Source organism: Mchenga conophoros, linkage group LG10 (assembly GCF_057382185.1).
Source record: "Mchenga conophoros isolate Kocher_MC1m ecotype Shallow Benthic linkage group LG10, M_conophoros_male_GT1.1, whole genome shotgun sequence".
NCBI classification, from domain to species: Eukaryota; Metazoa; Chordata; class Actinopteri; order Cichliformes; family Cichlidae; genus Mchenga; species Mchenga conophoros.
The window spans coordinates 834,726-854,822 of NC_140535.1; the positions used below are offsets into that span (position 1 = coordinate 834,726).

The window sequence follows — 20,097 nt, forward strand, 5'->3', positions numbered from 1 at the left end:
GAAGTTTGGAAATCGGCCTATAATTGGCATAATCATTTTGATCGAGGTTACTTTTTTTAAGAACAGGTTGGATTATAGCATGTTTAAGAGCTGATGGTACATAGCCGGACAGCAAGGAGGAGTTCAATATGGACAATAGACAAGGTCCAATTGCACTAAAACAATCCTTGACTATACGGGATGGAAGAACATCATGTACAAGATTAGTATTGTTCAGTTTTTCAATTAGATGCTTCAGAGTAGAGAGAGAAACAGGTTCAAATTGACAAAAAGTAGTAGAACAATCAGGGGTGGGCATACGGTCGGTCACCAAAGGAAGGGTAGGTTTAAGAGATGCGACTTTATCCAAAAAATAACTTGAAAATTTTTCACAAAGGCCCGGGGAGCACGGCAGAGGCATAGAGGGGCAGGGGTTGACCACAGAGTTGAAAATTTTGAATAAAATTCGAGGGTTGTTTCCATTGGTGGTGATAATTTTAGATAGGAAAGCTGCTTTAGCCGTTCTGGCAGCTGATTGAAACTTCGAGCGGCTAATGCATAAAATGTCATATGATGACTGGAGATTATCTTTCCTCCACCTCCTCTCATCCCGTCGACACATACGTCGTAAGGCGCGAACAGAATCATTTAACCAACATTGTGAGTAGGTTCTGGGGCGTTTCATTTTGATCGGTGCTACAATGTCAAGGATAGAGGAACATGTAGTTAATAGAGTATTGGCGAAATTCTCAAGCGTATGTGGAGTAAGACAATCTGACGTAGTAAATGAAAAGTTCACAAAAGAATTAGAAAATTTCAACAGAGTATCAGCATTCACAGTACGCGTAGGGCAAAGAGGAGCCTCAAAGCGTGATCCGGTGTTGCCAAGGTCAAGATCGAAAATAACCGGAGAATGGTCGGAAAGTCCAGTGTTTCTAATTTCCTTAATACATATATCCACATCGTATGAAAAAACCAAATCAAGGGTGTGGCCCTTAGCATGGGTAGGCTCATTCACCCACTGGGTAAGATTAAAAGAAGCAGTTAGTGCTAGAAAATCGTTAGCCAATTGGTCATCCATACAACAGACATGAATGTTAAAATCACCAGAAATAATAACAGAACCATATTTAAAAAGAATGGATCCCAAGAAGTCAGCAAATTCAGAAATAAACATCTTGTGGTATTTAGGCGGACGATAAACCACAACACACAGAGTAGTCCGAGGGCCAGTCAATTCCAATAACTGAGCTTCAAAGCTAGAATAGGTTGGGGAGGGTAGCAGCCGTGCTTCATGTTTGTTTTTAAAAACCGAGGCTAGGCCACCACCTCTACCGGTGAGTCTTGGTGAGCTAAAGAAGGCACAGTCAGGAGGGAGAAGCTCAGAAAAGGGGATAAACTCACCCGGAGAAGTCCATGTCTCCGTCAGAAATAGAACATCCAGTCCCGTGGTGAGGAAAAAGTCATTTAAGAGAAAGGCCTTATTTGAAAGAGACCTAACATTAAATAAAGCAATCCGAGTCCGAGGAGCTAGGTCATTAGCGGTAGCCCGTCGCAGGGTGTTGAGATTGCTGTGTTGAACACCACGGCCAGGCGGTGTAATCCAAGACCGAGCAGAGTGATAAGCCACTGGACAGGTAGGATAGGTTTGAGGGCCAACAGGGCATATCCAACGATGACTTAACAATTTCGCCGCAAGGCGGCTCCTGGAGTAGAAGATAAATCGTGACAGCTCACGACTTGTAGAAGGGTAATCCATAGCCATGGCTCTAATATAAGCCTTGACGCGAACGCGGGCACCACTCCTTCTACCCCGTTTCCTGAAGCGTTTCCTACGCAGAAAGGGAAAAGGTAGGTAGGTCATTTTGATGGAAGAGACGGGCGGCAGGGGAGTGGCACCACCCATGGTCCCATAACTGTCCAGTCGTTGAGGACAGGAGAACCGAAGGTTACAAGCATCAGCCCTCGGATCACCACCTTCCTCCAGTGGCTCTCTGAGTTTGAATGGAGGACTTCCAACTAGGTAAGAATACAGAGATGATAATATCTTTTACATAGCTGATAATTATATACATACTGTACACACATCCATACAACAGTATGAATGATCTCAGACAGATGTGAACAAGTGAATAACCTGAGCAAACATGAATATTGATGATGTGTCTTTGACAGGTGGTGATAAAGACTACGCTGAACCCGACCATCCTGGTAACGGAAATCTAAATCCCATGTCACATTCTATTTCCTGGGACCCACTGATAATTATTACATTTTGTAAATGATTTTTGTTTTACAATTGTAATAGTTTATTTAATGTTCATGCTGGTGGGTTTGTCCTGTTTTTAGTGGAATGAAAAACTGTTTTCCTTAAAAAAATCAGACACAGAAAGGTGAAGGACTGTGTAGTTTTCATGTACGCTTCTATTTATTTTGGTTATTGACATTGTTTTTATTCAGTTGAAAAATGTTTTTCTTGTTAAAAAAAATATCAACAATAAATGTTGGTTTAATTCACTATTCTGAGACTACTTTATTGAATTATATTGTTTTTTGTAAATGTTCTTATATTGAATATGAATGTTAACATTATTTTTATTTGCTGTAAAACACAATTACAGTGTTATACCATAAACCACATTTGCAGTACAGTGATACTATAAAACTTAATCACGGTAAGTCTTTCTAACTGTAAACCACGTTTACAGTAAAGTGGTTGAACTGTAAAACATCACAACGGTAAAGATACTGTAGATCAGTAATTACAGTAACTTACTGGCAATAGTGTTGCCAGTAAGTTACTGTAAAAATACAATAAAATGTCTAACAGTGTATAGACTGGACACATTAGCTACACACAGCTACACAAAGTCAGATATTGAGCATTAACCAGGAACAGAGTCATCATTTATAAGTCTAATGGTTAGCAGTCTTGCAGAAGCCCACACTAGAGTCTTTAATGCATGCATGAAGCGCCTTGAGGCGACTTTTGTTGTGATTCGGCGCTATATAAATAAAATTGAATTGAATTGAATTTAATGAATTTACGTAATCCTCAATAAACTGCAGCATATGTGGACAACGTCGATGCCTACTACACTCTTTAATTTCTCAAGACTGCAATTTCTGGCCAAAAATTATTAATTGTAAAAATAGATTCGATTTTGGAGTTGAATCTAGTAATGCTGCCCGTTACTAAAACTTTTCCAAGGTTAAATAGTGTGAACTTTTTACCATATAATATAAAATTAGTTCTTTCTTGAAAGCCACATTTTCCTGTTTGTTTTATGAAAAGTGGTGTTTATCCTCCTTCACATCTAATGTTTAAGCTGAGTGCAGTCACACTTACCTTCAGTGTGTGCTTGTGTTGCTGCTCAGATACATACTGCAGGATGTAGGAGGAGGGGATACCTAGATGGAGCTTCAGGTATATATAATTTAGCTAACTGAACCTTATCTATTTTTAGATTAGTGCCACTTCTGTTCTCTGTGAGGAGAGTTAATTAAGTGCCTGGCCTTTTCCCAACTCTGCTTTAAATGAATGTGACTGCTGTATGTATCTCAGTGAGGGAAGGTCACTGCATTTATCTGCTCATGTCTTTGTCCTTATTTGCTTTATAGTCATTTTTGTACCTGCCGTTTTACGTTTGCTGCTTTACACTGGTTATCTGATATATATAAAGCGCCTTGAGGCTCCTGTTGTTGTGATTTGGTGCTGTATAACTAAAACTGAATTGAATTATATTAGTATACAGAAATCATAAACTTCACATTTTTAAACCAAACAGGTTATTCGTTAGACAAATGCAGTTTTTTAGGAGCTTTTGATCTTTCTAATGACATATGTCCTATGTTATTAAAGAGCCACAAAAACTGACAAGCTGTGATTTTTAACTGCATGTGCAGCCTGTGTCTTTGTGCTAGGGATGGGTATCGAAAACCGGTTCTTGTTGAGAACCGGTTCCCACCGTTTCAGTTCCTTGGAATCGTTTGCCATTTTTGTAAACGATTCCCTTATTGATTCCAGTCGCCCCGAATGACGTCACCACGTTGCTGAGCGTCATTTATCTGGCAGGAAACACGGCGCGTAAGCGGCTCAAACGCTCAAAAGTTTGGTTATACTTTACGAGAACGGATGACAACAGGGCAACTTGCAATACTTGCAAAGTAGATACTTCATTTAAGGGAGGAAACACTACGAACATGCAAAAGCATTTGCTCACAAAACACGCGATGACCTTAAATGAATGTCATGTTTTTAATTCCTCTCCGGACTCGTGAATCTCAACCCAGCAGCAGCGGTAACGTTTGCACGTCCTCTCCCGTTAATGCGGCAGGTAAACAATCAACTAACAGTGCATATTATGTTAGCGCGATCTGCCTTATTACAAAACCTGCCATTACTGTGCATTTAGGTGACCGTGATGATGAGAGAGACAGACAGAGTGTCACGGTCCGCTGTGACAGACCGTGTGGAGAGTGCGTGGAGGACTCAGGTGCAGACACGAGTGACACGGGAGTAAACTTTAAACAAAAGCGAGCCTTTTATTGTGGCTGGTAACGCAAGAGAAACAAACAAGAATAAGGGCAGCTCAAAAGCAATAACTAAACAGAAACCTAAACTGGGAATGAACTAAGGTAAGGCTATGAATACAACAGACCGGGCATGGAAACATGGAGGGTGGGAACACAGACGACGCGACACAGACTGTATGAAACACAGAGACTAAATACACATGAGGGATGATCAGGGGAAGTGGATGCACACGGGGAACACAGGTGACACTGATAATCATAACAAGACACGGCAGGAGTGAACGTAACACTGATGGGAGATGGGCAAAGTAAAACAGGAAGTACACAGAGGTTCAAACAGGAGGAGAGAGAGCACGGGGAGAACGCAGACATAACGGGCTGGGGAAAACATAGAATAAAACACAAAGAGAGACGAGGGCTCATAAATACACAGAGGGGCACACAGGGGGTAAGAGTCACGAAGGGAAAACACATAAGGAACAACGTAACAGATCAACCCAGGAAGCATGGCCTAAATAAAGAACAAAATACAAAAATACATGAAAACTAAGAATACTGGGCCCACATGGCCCAGGACCATGACACAGAGTCTGGCTGGCTGCAGTCTACCGGTAGCGTCTCCTTTCAGGTCAGGATAGACGAATGCCACCGAGCAGTGACTAAGTTTGTGGTAAAAGGCTTGCACCCATTTGCCACAGCAGATGCCACCGATTTTCGGTAAGTGAATGTGTTTAATTGTAGGCAGGGACATTACTGGATATTCTTGTGTAATTGCTACTGAATAATTTATGTTATACTTTGTTATTGCTACAGAGGAATATTTATTTTATTATTTTACATTTACAATTTTTTTTCCTGGGAACCCTGTGACACCCCATTGAAGAGCCGTAGGCTATGGATCTCTTAAGATCTCACTGTTGGGTTTGTAAGGCCATGTTACTCCTAAATTTCTACCTTGTTCAAAGAGAAGATATAAAAGAAAGTTCTAAGCTAATCGAACTTAGTGTTCTCCTTTTTTAAAAAGAATCGATAAAGAATCGAATCGTTAAATAGAATCGAAAATGGAATCGAAAATGGAATCGGAATTGTGAAAATCTTATCAATACCCATCCCTACTTTGTGCTAACCATAGTTGTTGCAAACTTCTTTGAGGGCTGTACTTTAACTTGTCTTTTATCTTGATCTGCTGAATAACTTAAGTGAACAGGTATAGGGGAAAGTGAGTGAACATGGGAAGCCCGCAGCAGTCTACGGCTATTGCAACGTAACTAAAGAAGGATTCACGGTCACCTGATCAAGGTCTGACTACAAACCTTATCAAATACGAAATCTGGGGTTGGACATCATATTTTTTAGACTTTTAGGGCCAAGATTTTTTAGGGTCGGTCCTTAGTTGCACTGCACTGCAGCATGTGACAGTTAAAAGCTACACTTTAGCTACTAGGAGTGGCTCATGGTCAAAGTAGCAATTTATTTGACTTGAATCTCTCCCTTCCTAATTATGTCCCTCCTATTTATTTCGGTCACCTCCTCACTCTTTTTGGGACCCCCCCCCCCACTTCTCTACAGGTGGTGCTAATAGCAGCCTGCTGTGAGAGCGAGGGCTTGCTGCTAGTTGTTTGTTGTTGCTGCTACTACTGTTTAAAGTGCAGCAGCAGCCCTCACAGCTACCATGTCAGCTCATTTGAGTTTTTTGGTTCTTTTTCTCTCGTAGTGTTTCAGCTCCACCTTTTCACAACTTCTGCCACACAAAACTCTGTTGGCTTGTATTGTGAAGTGCTTTGTGTGGTTAAAATGCTACTGATGTAGAAAACTGCTAGTCTTTTCTAAAAAGTATTCACCGCATCATTCACGCTTAAGGTGGTGATTCTTAGGCCTAGTAAGTATAGTATTTTTAATATGTAAGTAATGAACAGACAAAGCACTCACACACATTTGTACAACCCATGTTTTTACCTGTCATACACACTGCCACGGATGCATCGGGGCAATCTGATGTAGGTCTGTTCGATATAACGATATATATCGGATGACGATATAAAAACATCTATCGTTTCATTTTACGCTGTCGTTTGTTTCGTGGTGTCGCAAAATAAACTGTTTACGGCAATATTTTTTTCATGGTTCTGATGGTCATTGTAGCGGCTATATTCATTTCTTAATTTCTTTCAACAACAACGGTAAAACCACCGCGTGTCTGCTTGTTTATTTTCCACATAAACCTTTCACAATAAAGCTCAAGATCCTGTTGAGACTTTTCAAAATAAACTGAATCACGTGAAAGATGCAGAGTGTTTACGGATGAGAAGTAAAAAAGAGCCGCCAGGTGCTAAAAAATAAAGCTTAGACTCAAACTTAAAACAAGCTTTTCCCCGCAGCACGCCGTGTAATAAATACTCACAAAGAAAACGGCGCCGTTACAACTTATGTCTAAAAATGTATCGTTTCATGCATCAGTTAAAACACTCGACTCCAGCTACATGACGCACAGCTGGAAACACTTCAGGCAAGTCGAGCTGCCCGAGATTCACAGAATTTACAGAAAATGTTAATTTTCTGTGATTTATATCGTTATCGGACGATAGATGTCTTATATCGGGATATGAGATTTTGGTCATATCGCACAGCCCTAATCTGATGTTCACTACCTTGATTTTCCGATGAGCTGACTGACAGTAGCCACAATAAAGTTGTAACTGGAGGTAAAAGTGAAGGCAAATAAAGCAGTAATAAAGGTTGTTACATTCTTTTACTGATTAACTTTTGCATCTACTTTATTAAAGTGCAAAGTCAGCTAGAGTGGCAGCATACATGTTTGCACAGCCACACAGGCTGTCCTTCTTCGTTAGGGTTTTGACACGTGCAGCCTCCGACCTTGTGATGGTGTCATGAACTCGAGCTGTACAGCCTTCATTGTTTGTCCGTCTCTTCCAATGAAATGAGCAGGGACAGTTACTGAATCAGTTGAGCCGTAGGCAGTATGTTCACAACACTTTGATTCATGGCATACCCCGGGAGCCAGGTGAAGTGAAAATAGCTCCACTCACTGGCTGTTCATGTCAATGTATTCATTTGGGAAATTCAATAACTTCACATTTCTATCAGCTGGCCTGAGTCTGTGTATTATTTAATTTTAAAAGGCCATTAAAATACACAGAGACAGTAGTTGCCACAACCAATTAAATGAAAGGAACATCTGCCAATATGAAGTAAACCGAGATAAGAGAGATTAAGTCAAGCAGGAATATCAAAGCACATAAATGCTCCAGCAAAACTCAAGTTTTCCATAAGAATGCAACATCAGTCAATTTTGGTACTCCGGAGTGGACTTTACCCAGGAAGTACACTAAATGCAGCTAAACTATAGGTAACACATTTCAAAATGGTGCTCTTTGAGTGTGGAGTGTCCAGGCAGGGGAAGGACACATCTGCATCTACCAACCCTATTGCAATAGAGTGAGGCAGGAATAGTTGAATTTGGCACCTTGGGCCCTAACTCGTGTCTTTCCTTCACCAAGCTTTTAGGAGGTTGACGTAGTATATTTGTGTGGCTACACCCTGATCCCACTCCAAAATCATCCTCCACTCAGTTGGTGTCTGAGTGTGTTGTTTGGTCTGAAGTACACTGGGATGTTGTGCTTGGAGAAGACTCTCCTGAGTTTCTCTGATAAACCTGCTACATAGAGAATGACAATATGGCTTTGTTTGTCCTTCTACTTTCTCCCTAGTTGATGTCTGACCTTCTTTACTGTGCATCTTCATACCAAATAGTGATGTGTCGGACGCGAACGAAACGGCTCTCAGAGCCGACTCTTTGAAGTGAACGACGCGAGCCAACTCCTTATTGGGAGCCGTGGGGTTTGTTTGTTTTTTTCCTTTCTCTCACCCTCTCTCTCTCGCACTTTTTTCCGCTTCACTCCGCACGCGAGCCTTGTGCTTACGCTCAGCAGCAGTGGGGGGAGGGGCGGTAGTTACACTCGCAGTCGCACAGGAACAGAGCGGGAGGGAGAGACAGAGAAAGAGAGCAGGGACAACAACATCACATTAGAAAGGTATAGTAATCATCCACAACTATTTTCAGTTGTGGATGATAAAGGATTCAGAAAGTTTATTCATGCAGGCCCATATGACAGAGAATATGCATGTTCTTTTTGTTTTCATATTTTTAATTTATATTTAATTGTGTTGTGGTTTGCAGTGTTCTGTGTTGTTTCACTTTAAATTTGTTCAAAAGGAAAAAGATGAAAATTTAAATAGTTAAAAGTTAAAATGTAAATAGTTGGTTTTTGTATTATATGATTTATTTATTACATTTTTTGTGGAGTGAATAAATAAAAGTATATTTACGGTGGCCCCTAGAGACAAAACACTTAAAAACTCCAAAACACGTACAAAAGACAACAGAAGTGCTCCAGGATGCTAGGGGGCAGTGTTGGGCTTTTGTTACCTCGTGGCTACACAAGCCAGCAAGTACCAACGATCGGATTTGGTGTGTGGTAGTAACAGGTAAATGAACATTTTTTAAATTATTTGAATATATATGAGTGCCTGTGTATAAATACACAAACAATACACATATGCTTTCAATTTTAAGTGATCTAGTAGCTCTGCTTTGGAAGTTCAGTTAATGCTAGAAATGTGTTTTGGAGTTTGTACGTGCTTTGTCTCTAGGGGCCACCGTATATATTTATATATAAACATATATAAATAAAACCACAGGTTTTCTTTTACATTAGTAACTCCTTTTGTCCATAATTTTGTATTGTTGTTAATAAATTAATTAAAGCAACAAAACAACCTGAAGAGCGGGTTGGGAGCCGAAAGAGCCGGTTCTCTAAAAAGAGCTGGAAATCCCATCACTAATAACAAAGTATTTGAGTCAATACTCTGGCAGTTTGTTGGTCTGGACATCAACAATGATCTTAGAGAAGCAATTTCTGCTACCCATCAATCTGGCAGGGGGTTATACAGAAGAAAACTGCAGCTTGGCAAACCAAACCCAGTATGACAGGTGGTAAAAAACACCACGCTGGAACAATGTCCTTTGGACAAGACCAAAGAGAATGGCTACAATGTAACGTAACAAATAAAGCCTTAGAGGCATTGATAAGATTGCTGTCTTTGAAGGATTTTGATATTACCTCGAAAATAAACACAAAATGAACATTTTAAAATGTCAACAAAAAACTAAAATGTAAAGAATTCATGGCAGAGCTGCTACAATGGATTGCAATGCAATGGCTGTCAAACATCACAGGTTTATATAATAATACATACTGTGCACTGAATTTAAAGTCAGGTAACTTACTGGTCTTGATTTGAAGCATTTTCCATTTATTCAAAAGATTCTCTTACACTTTCAAAGACATTGCACTTCGTCTAAATCAGTTTAAACCAAGTTGTACTCTAAGCTAACACCACCCTGCTGTACATTCTTTGCATATTGTGTATGAGCTTTGACTTACTGACTCAAACAAGTAACACATCATTTCCATTTATGTTGAACCCACGTCACCAGTCAGCAATGACAACTTTTCAAACCTGCTATATGGGTGCCAGTTTAGCTCAGTAAGCAGACCACATGCTACATGGGCAGGATTTGAATCTGACCCAGAGTGGCCCTTTGCTGCCACTGTCCAATAAAGGCTCCAAACATATGATCAGAAAATAAAACTACTGTACTGTTAGAAATGTAACAGTATGAAGACGTTTGAGTTTGGAACATTCACGTCCGTCACTTCACTTAGATGTTAAATATTCCAACATGTCATTGCACTGCATTTCCAGTTATCTACACCACAGCACATTGAAAATAAAGAACTTGAAATGGATAAACAAATATTTGGGTATTTTCTGTTATAGTTGCTCCCATTTCCTGCATCATGTGGTACATGACAGTAAGGAAACAAGAAGTTTTTCCACAGGCACAACCAGGTTTATTTGGTTTCACTTTCAAAACAAGAACAATTGAAAATTGCATCAGACACTGTCTCAATCAACACAAAAATCCAATCTACCAAAGATCACTATCATGAACCTGGACAAAAGGATTTCTCCTGAAAAGAAAAACAAAAAACCAACTGCTGCTTGCTTCTTTCAATGAAACCTTTAAATTTACCACTAACAATATTCTAACAAAGGATTATTGAGCATTCGCAAGTGCACAAACAAAAACCGATGGCAATACAATAATAACACTGAAGACTATATTCTCATTCTATGTGCTAACTCATACTGCTGCCTCCATTTTCAACAATCGTGCAATTCTTCTCTGATGCTTTGAAGATGTTGGCTCTGTAGTACTGCAGCTCCTTGATGCTCTCCCGGATGTCCTCCAACGCTCTAAAGAAGAAAAGCTCCATTTTAACTTCACCATCGTGGATATTTCTACATTCGCCTCCACATGCACACTTCGTTCCAGGATTAAAACAAGATTCTGCAAAGGTGGCTCTCACCTAAAAGCTCAGCTCCACGCCCTGAGCTCAGGCTGCGTGTTTGTTTAAACTTATATTTATGGTGGAAGATTTAAAAAAACATAAACTTTCCATTAACCTATCAGAATGTCAGCTTCATGTCTAAAAAAGCGATATGAACAGCAAAGTCTGAAGATTAGGCTGTGGAGGCCTTTTACATTTTCGGACTGTGCAATAGTCCACTAACATCACATAATAGACTGAAATTATTATTATTATTATTACAAAATAATATATTACAACAGTTCAGAGTAATGTGTTTGGGCCGTGACACTTTTCTACAAGTAACGCACGAGGTTGCTTCCCCATAGAAACTTTGTTTCACTACAAGTTTCATTATGTCCATGTTCCTTCATCACTATGGCCCAAGATGCATTTCATAATTACCACACAGCAATATGAATCTCTGTCCTTATGAGGACGTGTCTTTATTGTCCTCATTAAGAATGAACACCAGTGGTACCCCTCACCCTCCTCACAGATGCACCTGTGGTAGAAATGTGAAAGTCCTCTGTGCTTTGTTTCTTTGTTTGACTGCTGAGTTCAGGAAGTGTGCAACCTTAACAGGGGATCACATACTTTTCCCCTCACTGTACAGGTTTTAGAGCAGCATACGCTCCCACAATGTCTTTTTTCATATTTCCATATTTCAGCAGGACCAAGCTAAACCCAATACAGCATCTGTGTAACTAGCTTTACACCAGGGGGGTTCAACTCCAGGCCTCGAGGCCCGGTGTCCTGCAGGGCCTCGAGGCCTTATCACCCTGAGGAAGAGAAAGGTTGGCTGTACACTATTCTGTTCAACATCTCATCCAAGATCTTCAATAATCAGGTGCAATCTTCACTCTCTTATAGAGAGGTCATGCTTTGACACTGCAGGCCTACTTGTTGTTCCTAGAGTATTTAAAAGTAGAATGGGAGGCAGAGCCTTCAGTTTTCAGGCCCCTCTTCTGTGGAACCAGCTTCCAGTTTGGATTCAGGAGACAGACACTATCTCTACTTTTAAGATTAGGCTTCAAACTTTCCTTTTTGCTAAAGCATATAGTTAGGGCTGGACCAGGTGACCCTGAATCCTCCCTTAGTTATGCTGCAATAGGTGTAGGCTGCCGGGGGATTCCCATGATGCACTGGGTGTTTCTTCTTCTTCACTATGTGTTAACAGACCTCTCTGCACTGAATCACACTTGTTATTAATCTCTGGCTCTCTTCCCACAGCATGTCTTTATCCTGTCTTCGTCGCCTCGCCCCCAACCGGAGGTTCTGCTGAAGGTTTCTTCCTGTTAAAAAGGAGTTTTTCCTTCCCGAGGTCAACTGTTTTCTGATTGTTGGGGTTCTCTGTATTACTGTAGGGCCTACCTTACAATCTAAAGCACCTTGAGGCGACTGTTGTTAGGTTTTGATGCTGTATAAATAAAACTGAAGCTCATCAGCCGTTTCATATATATGTTGATGCAGCTTTCTTTTTATTTACCTGTGTGTTGCTTTCTTGTGAGGCACCATTTTGTATTCTTCTGGAAACCAACGTCTGAAAGTGTTTGTAGAAAGAAAGTCAATCGTACTGATACATTTATGATTTTCATGTATGGGCAGCATGCAGATGAAAATGCCATGCAACCTTTTCTTTGCTATGATGTGCAGCGGTGCATTAACTCCAGTAAACGGTTCTCACAACTTTAGTTCACATCAAAGTGAGAAACCAAGTGAGTGAGTGCAGCTTGTCTCTGGCAAACACTGTAAACTCTAAAATACCTGAGCCATGAATCTGTGGCCATTCATTTCTATAAAGGGTTTAATTAGGAAATGGAAATTAGACATAATATACATTCATGTTTATGGGTGTAGTCCCCCCCACCGACACTCCCTGTGACCAACAGTGTTTAACAGTGGCTCTCCACATGAAGATGCCAGATTATTCTGAGGTCAGCTCATGCAAAGCGGCCTGGCTGCAACAACTCTCACAGTTTACATCTCCTAAAGTCACCTGCCTGCTAAGCTCCTTGATGGTGCTCACGTCGATGATTCTGTAGTGAAGGTGGTACATGAACTGTGGCATATACTTGTCCAGGAACCTCTTATCTGCATGCACAGAGTTACCTGTAGAACAACCAATCACAAGCATGACTCCTCAAGCCAATCACTGACACCAGCACATGTGCTGCTGTTACACACATGATCTACAGCAGGGGTGCCCAATCCCGGTCCTCGAGAGCTACCGTCCTGCAGCTTTTAGATGCATCCTTGTTCCCACACACCCGAATCAAATGAATGGCTTGTTATCAGGCCTTTGCCAAACATGATGGCATGCTGAAGAGGTAATCAAACCATTTGATTCAGCTGTGTTGGAGTAGGGATGCATCTAAAAGCTGCAGGATAGTAGCTCTCGAGGACTGGGATTGGGCAGCCCTGATCTACAGGATAGTCTGAGCTTTGAGTCCAGTATGAGGAGGGTGAAGCAGAAGAAACAGATCACCTACACTGACACCTGACTCAGTCCTTTCACACTCAGCATGTTAATCACTTTCATGAGCTCACTGTGCATTATCCAACACAGGGTGGGGAGCTCCAGGCCTCCAGGGCCGGTGTCCTGCAGGTTAAATGGCTAAATGACCTCCTCGACATGTCTTCAAGTTCTCCAGAGGCCTGGTGATGAACATTTGATCCAGGGTGAGATCTAAAACCTGCAGGTGCTCGAGGCCTGGAGTTCCCCACCCCGATCTAATTAGAGTAATCACAGCAACCCAAATGGAAACCTCGGAAAATTAGAAAAGTTAAGCTGATTCTCCTCGAGCTCCTGTAGCTTCACCGGAGAGTCATTACAGAGATGCTAGGCATAATCCAGCCACCCACACAGTACCACAGACAGACATGCAGAATCATAACTTTGTGCCCAGGTCTTGGTTCTGAGGACATGAACAGAAAGAGTTTACCAGCGAGGGGACATTGTCCAGGTGGTGTGTGCTGTCTGACGAAGGACAGGAACTCATACTCTGCTTGTTCCAGGGTGATTTTACTGTCCCGTACAGCCTGGGTCAGTCCTGACTAAGACACAATTACACCAACAGACTTTGTTACTTCACTTTAAAACACGCCTCATCGTTCAAACAAGACAACAGTAAAGTGGAAAGGAAAAGCAGGCGTGAGCACAAATACTAAAATCTGAACTGCTGTGTCTGGGTTTTCTCTCAGTGTTGCACAACCTGAGGTTACAATAACATTAACTTCTGGGAAGATTGGTAACTGTCTGCACCTCCCTGAATCTTTCTCACTGTAAAATGATGAACTTTAAATGATTTGACGGGTCGCACCAACTGTTTCTGTAAGATCATTGCTGATGTCCAGACCAGCAAATTGTCAAAACTTCTGATTAATCAGTCCATTGATTAGCAGCACCTGGTGCTACTTAACCTCTACTGAAGCAGCAAAGGGAGACTTCACACACTGTCTACATTCTGGTTTAACGTTAGTCTGACATGGTGTCACATGTCATGCTCTTGTGCAAAGCTGCATTTATCTCATTTTAAGAGCTACAGAGGATCAGAAGATTTTGTTTTGGATACGTCAAACCTTGGAGTTAAGCATGTGGACTTTGTCACCTGAATGATAGTAAATTTCATACACTAGTAACCTGGTCCTTAAGTGATGACGTATGAACCCTGCTTCAGTCCAAACAACTCTGTGTTTATTAAGGCTGTTGTGTTTTTAACATGTTTTAATGTTTTGTATCTTGTTCTGTTTAATCTGAACAAGCCCCTAAAAACAGTCCATGATCACTGCCGGCCTCTCAGTTTTTAAACCCTTACGATGTAACTGCAGCCCATGCAGCAGTATATGAATGACTAACCTCATATTGTGGATGGATTATCTCAGTTGTTCTCCTGACTGAAGTTTGGTCCGTTTACAGCATCCTGCCATGCGACTGCATTTGTCTCTAACCATCGGGAACCTTCACGTTAACTTTTATCGAGTAGAAAAAAGTTAGCGTTCATCCTCCAGCTTCACTGTGTTTATGCTATGCTAACATAGGTGTGTCGCTAGCGATCACGTAGCACATCATTATATACCAGCTAGCCCAACTTCAGTAACCCTACAAACGTCACTGCTGTTTAGTTTTCTGTCCTCATTTATGTTGGAAGTGATAGCAGAGCTGTACGTTTGAATTTGTTTCAGAAGTCTCTCAGTCAGAACATGCTATATTATGTTTAGATGGAAGCTAGCGAGCTAACTTCCTGCTAACTTCTAACTTAAATGTAATAAATTCTGTTTTCATGGATGCTTGGATGTTAAACTTCATTGTTACACCTGGTAAAGCAGCAACGCTGATCATTTTATTACAGATGAAAGAATTTAGACAGTTTGCAGCTCTCAGTGATGCTGCAGTGTTGTTTGACTTTGGGACCTGAAACAGAGTTTGGACCAGGACACAGCTAATGGCGTCAGACTTAAACACACGATTGGGGAAAAAGGTTATTTTTGAAATGACAATGTGTCTGGTAGGGGTGCAACGATATTCGTATCGATATTGAACCGTTCGATACAGTGCTTTCGGTTCGGTACGCATATGTATCGAACAATACAACATTTGTAATTTATTTTATCAACTTTCCTTCTGACGATGCTGTCTGTGTGGAGCGCTCAGTGAATCTGCGTTCGACTACTCCGCCTAGGCTGCACTGTCGAGCGCAGATCCACTGAGCGCTCCACACAGACAGCATAGTCAGAAGGAAGAGCGCAGGGCAAGCTAGCGAGACAGAAGTTAAGCTCTCCTTACAACATGGACCTCCCCCACCCTCATTCAGATCTGGCGTTTGGAACTATTTTGGTTTTCATGTGACGTATGACCCTGAAGGTAAGCGCGTCATGGACTAAGGTAAAAGAGTATGTTGGATGTGCCACGCAATGCTCAATTACATGGGTGGGAACTAGTGTGTTAGCGCAGTTAGCTCGTTAACGTGTTGGCCGTCTAGCCCCATGCACGGGGCGATCGGCGGTAGCTCGTTAACGGAGATTTGCCGTGTTGTAGCGTTAAGGTCATTTCAACGAGATTAACCTGAAAGCACTAGTGGGAACACAACGAATATGACTGCACATTTACTCCGACATCATCCTAGTGCAAAGACAAAAACAACAAGCATGCTACTAACTTTAGCCGAGTCATTTAGACAGCTGTTAGCACGATTCTCCTTATGCTGCTGAGAATATAGCCCAGAAGAAGCGGATAGTATAGCTTTTATTTTGGAAAGAGACATTTCTCTGTAATAAACTCTCTTTTCCAAAGATGAGTGATTCCTCAATCAGATACAAGGCTTGCAATATCGCTAGCCCAACGTCCCGGAGCTAGCGATTTTTTTCAGTCTGGCTACCAAAATCTATCTCTTCCCTGCCCATCGGGCTATTGTAGGAAGGAAAAATATATGTCAATGCTTTTGCATTCTTTCAGAAATGTAGCTGGGTAATTATGTCATTGGCATCGGTGAGCCACTGTCAATATGTGACATATTGAAATCGCGTTTGAATTTGCGCTTGTTTTTTTGCTTTCACTTTGCAATCGTGCGAACTGTGTATAGAGAGCGACAGCACTGATCTGTGAGTGATGATAATTTGTGCACCAATTCCTCTGACATCGTCTTATTAATCGTTAGCTTACTATGCAAACATGACAAGTGAAATCTCCCGCAGCTTAAACATGTGAGAGGTTGATCGCAGAGAATCGCTGAGCTTATGTGAGTGTGTGTGTAAAAGCATTTCAGTTCTGCTGAGCCAAATAAGACAGGTCAGGGTGAAGAAGTGACAGCCAAAGAAAAGCTTACCACAAAACGGAGAAGTTATGACAAATCAGACTATAAGGCAAAAAGAAAGTGCAGCTTTATGGTTTCATGGACAAAAGAATTTCTGTGGCTGCAATATGACGAGCTAAATAACCAGGGCTGCACATAAGTGGTCCGCAGGTGCACATTCGCTGTCAAAATAAAAAACACGCACAAGGGTTAGGGTTAAATTCAAAAACTGTACTTTTGAGTTAAAATATATATTTATAATTTTAATAAATGACAAATTAAAAAGGCATGAACATTTTTTTGTATCGAAAAAATATCGAACCGTGACACCAAAGTATCGAACCGAACCGAACCGTGAATTTTGTGTATCGTTGCACCCCTAGTGTCTGGTGTACTGTGGGAGATACGACACGTCCCACAGTACACTGGTCACCACTTACCTTATGTCAACTTAAGGACCACCCTTAGGTAAGAGGTTAATGTTTTTAATGGGTTCGTGTTACGTTGTCAGCCTAATGATGGCCACCTTCATTCACATCAACATCTCTTTGAATCTCAAGAATTTCAGTGAAACAATACCAAAGCAAGTTTAAGAGTTGGAATCTCAAGCAGAGCCTTCGTGTTCTGAATTTGTCCTACAGGCAAACGGCAGGTCTCACCTGTACAGTTACCTATGAGCCTGTGAGAAACTGGAACATAAAAATGACTTCAGTAATGTGACAAGTATTAAACTTGATTTGCTACACTAACCAGAACCTTCATTTAAGTTTAGGTGAGTGAACATTTTAGATTTTATTAATTGACACGAATTAGCCAGTAAAGGTTTTTGTGTATTGAACACAATAAGTTCCTAAGAACGCTTGAGTAACAGCCCATAATACCACACGCCGCCCTTTCATCTGCACTGGGTCACTCCAGAACGACCACCACGGCAGCAACCAAAACACTAACGTTAAAGCTTCAATTCAATTTGATTTATATATTAATATATATTAATTAATATATATTATATTTAGTATCAGTGTTTTTGACTCAGGGAGCATTCAAATGGCACAGTGCAACCAGCAGAAAGAACATATGTCTGCACAATCTCTACGATGAATAAGAAGAGACTGATTCAGAGACTCATAAGAGTGTAGGAGCCGGGAACATTCGTGCTCACGCTATGGTTAAAGGCCGTGGTTGTAAGGAGCTGCATGTTCCCATTAGCATTCTAGATTAGTTTGTTTTCTTGCAGAGGTGCTTTCCAGCACAGACTTTTGACAGACGTGTAGAAAAACAATCTGTATTTCTGCTTTACTGGTACGAGCCCCTGAACAAACGCCGGCTTACCTTTCCGTGATGCTCTTTACACCACTCTGACATCCCTTCCAGTAGCTCGTCGGGCTGCTTAATGATCACGTTTGGCCCCTGGAGAAAAACAACAGCTGCCTTGAACTTGTATGACAGAGAGACGAGCAGAGGCTCCAGTGTTCACGTTCACATTACCTCGGCCAGGATGTTCAGGTTAGAGTCTGTAATAAGGCAGGCCATTTCAATGATTTGGTCCTTTTCAACGTCCAGCCCTGTCATCTACACACACACACACACACACACACACACACACACGTAGTCGTCATTATAAACAGCACAGACAGATTGAGAACAGCAGCTCAAGTCTGCACACCCGCGTGCCATGTTCCTGCGTGGACTGCCTACAGCTCGTTGGACACTTCACACAACTATTCCAGCATCCAGCGCTATATGCGCCATCTAGTTCCACAGCTTACCGTTACATTCAAAGGCTAAGTAAAGCGTTTAGTGCCTTGTAGCAATAACCACAGTTCCCACGACGTGACTCACCTCCAGGTCCACCCACACCATTCTCCGGGACATGCCCGTGGCTGTCATGCTGCCTCTTGTTGATGCCTGACCTGCGGCTGGTGCTAACAGCGGACTTCCTGGCCGGCTAAGCGCTGCCTTTCCGAGAGACAGCGCGAACAGACTCTTGCTGAATGTAGCGAGCACCCATGCCGAACTGCGCGAGCACACCGGCATGCTGAGCCCATTTCCGGTCTTATTTGCCATAAGAAAACTTTTCAAACACAGACTTCAGCAACGAACTGCTGCATTACTGCCACCTGCTGGTGTGGATGTACGTGTACAGCTATCAAGATCACTACTGAAGTCCAGGTGCTTGGAGTCGTTGGTCTGCCTGCCTGTCAGTTCTTGCACTCTGGCTACGATCAACTGAAACCGTGCCGCAGTCTGTAGCGTGGATGCGGACATTTATTTCATTTTTACTGCACAGAAGTAGTGATGTGACTGTATCGAGGCTTCAACGCTTGTGTCTAGTGATGTGTCGGTCGCGAACGAAATGGCTCTTAGAGCCGACTCTTTGACGTGAACGACGCGAGCCGGCTCCTTATTGGGAGCCATGTTTTTTTTTCTTTCTCTCACCCTCTCTCTCACACACTTTTTTCAGCTTCACTCCACTCGTGAGCCTTGTGCTTTGCGCTGGGAAGAAGGGGGGAGGCGCGGTAGTTACACATGCTAGGTAACTACCAAGGGAGAGAGAAAGAGAGCAGGGACAACAACGTCACATTAGAAAGGTATAGTAATCATCCACAACTATTTTCAGTTGCGGATGATAACGGATTCAGAAAGTTTATTCATGCAGGCCCATATGACAGAGAATGTGCATCTTCTTTTTGTTTTCATATTTTTAATTTATATTTAATTGTGTTGTGGTTTGCAGTGTTTAATGTTGTTACACTTTAAATATGTTTAAAAGGAAAAAGCTGAAAATTTAAATAGTTAAAAGTTGAACCGTGAATAGTTGGTTTTTGTATTATATGATTTATTTATTACATTTTATGTGGAGTGAATAAATAAAAGTATATTTACGGTGGTCCCTACAGACAAAGCACGTACAAACTCCAAAACACGTAAAAACTCAGAACCACATAAAAACTCAAAACACGTACAAAAGACAACAGAAGTGCTCCAGGATGCTGGGCGCAGTGTTGAGCTTTGTTACCTCGTGGCTACACAAGCCAGCAAGTACCAACGACCGGATTTGGTGTGTGGTAGTAACAGGTAAATGAACATTTTTTAAATTATTTGAATATATATGAGTGCCTGTGTATAAATACACAAACAATACACACATGCTTTCAATTGTGTCATTTAAGTGATCTAGGTAGCTCTGTTTTGGAAGTTCAGTTAATGTTAGAAATGTGTTTTGGAGTTTGTACGTGCTTTGTCTCTAGGGGCCACCGCATATATTTATATATAAACATATATAAATAAAACAACTTCTTTTTTTTACATTAGTAATTCCTTTTGTGCATAAT

The 20,097-nt window shown here is 41.4% G+C and overlaps 1 protein-coding gene across 1 annotated transcript; it reads right to left on the reverse strand.

Moving 5' to 3' along the window:
* Window positions 1–10,428: 10,428 nt before the first annotated feature.
* rexo2 (RNA exonuclease 2) lies at window positions 10,429–18,844 on the reverse strand. The gene is made up of 7 exons (XM_085288091.1): window positions 18,605–18,844; window positions 18,251–18,334; window positions 18,095–18,172; window positions 13,916–14,027; window positions 12,974–13,082; window positions 12,460–12,513; window positions 10,429–10,857 (listed from the first exon to the last, which is right to left on the reverse strand). The coding sequence occupies exons 1-7, from the start codon at window positions 18,827–18,829 to the stop codon at window positions 10,740–10,742; spliced, it is 780 nt and encodes a 259-aa protein (XP_085144217.1). The 5' UTR covers window positions 18,830–18,844; the 3' UTR covers window positions 10,429–10,739.
* Window positions 18,845–20,097: the final 1,253 nt, after the last annotated feature.

What these genes read in the sequence shown, in the direction of transcription:
- rexo2 (XM_085288091.1), bottom strand. Translation starts at nt 18,829, where the DNA reads ATGGCAAATAAGACCGGAAATGGGCTCAGCATGCCGGTGTGCTCGCGC. An exon ending in GTAAAGAGCATCACGGAAAG is followed by an intron (nt 14,028 to 18,094) that starts GTAAGCCGGCGT and finishes ATTGTGTCTTAG; the next exon opens with TCAGGACTGACCCAGGCTGT. An exon ending in ACCATCAAGGAGCTTAGCAG is followed by an intron (nt 12,514 to 12,973) that starts GCAGGTGACTTT and finishes AAACACTTTCAG; the next exon opens with ACGTTGGTTTCCAGAAGAAT.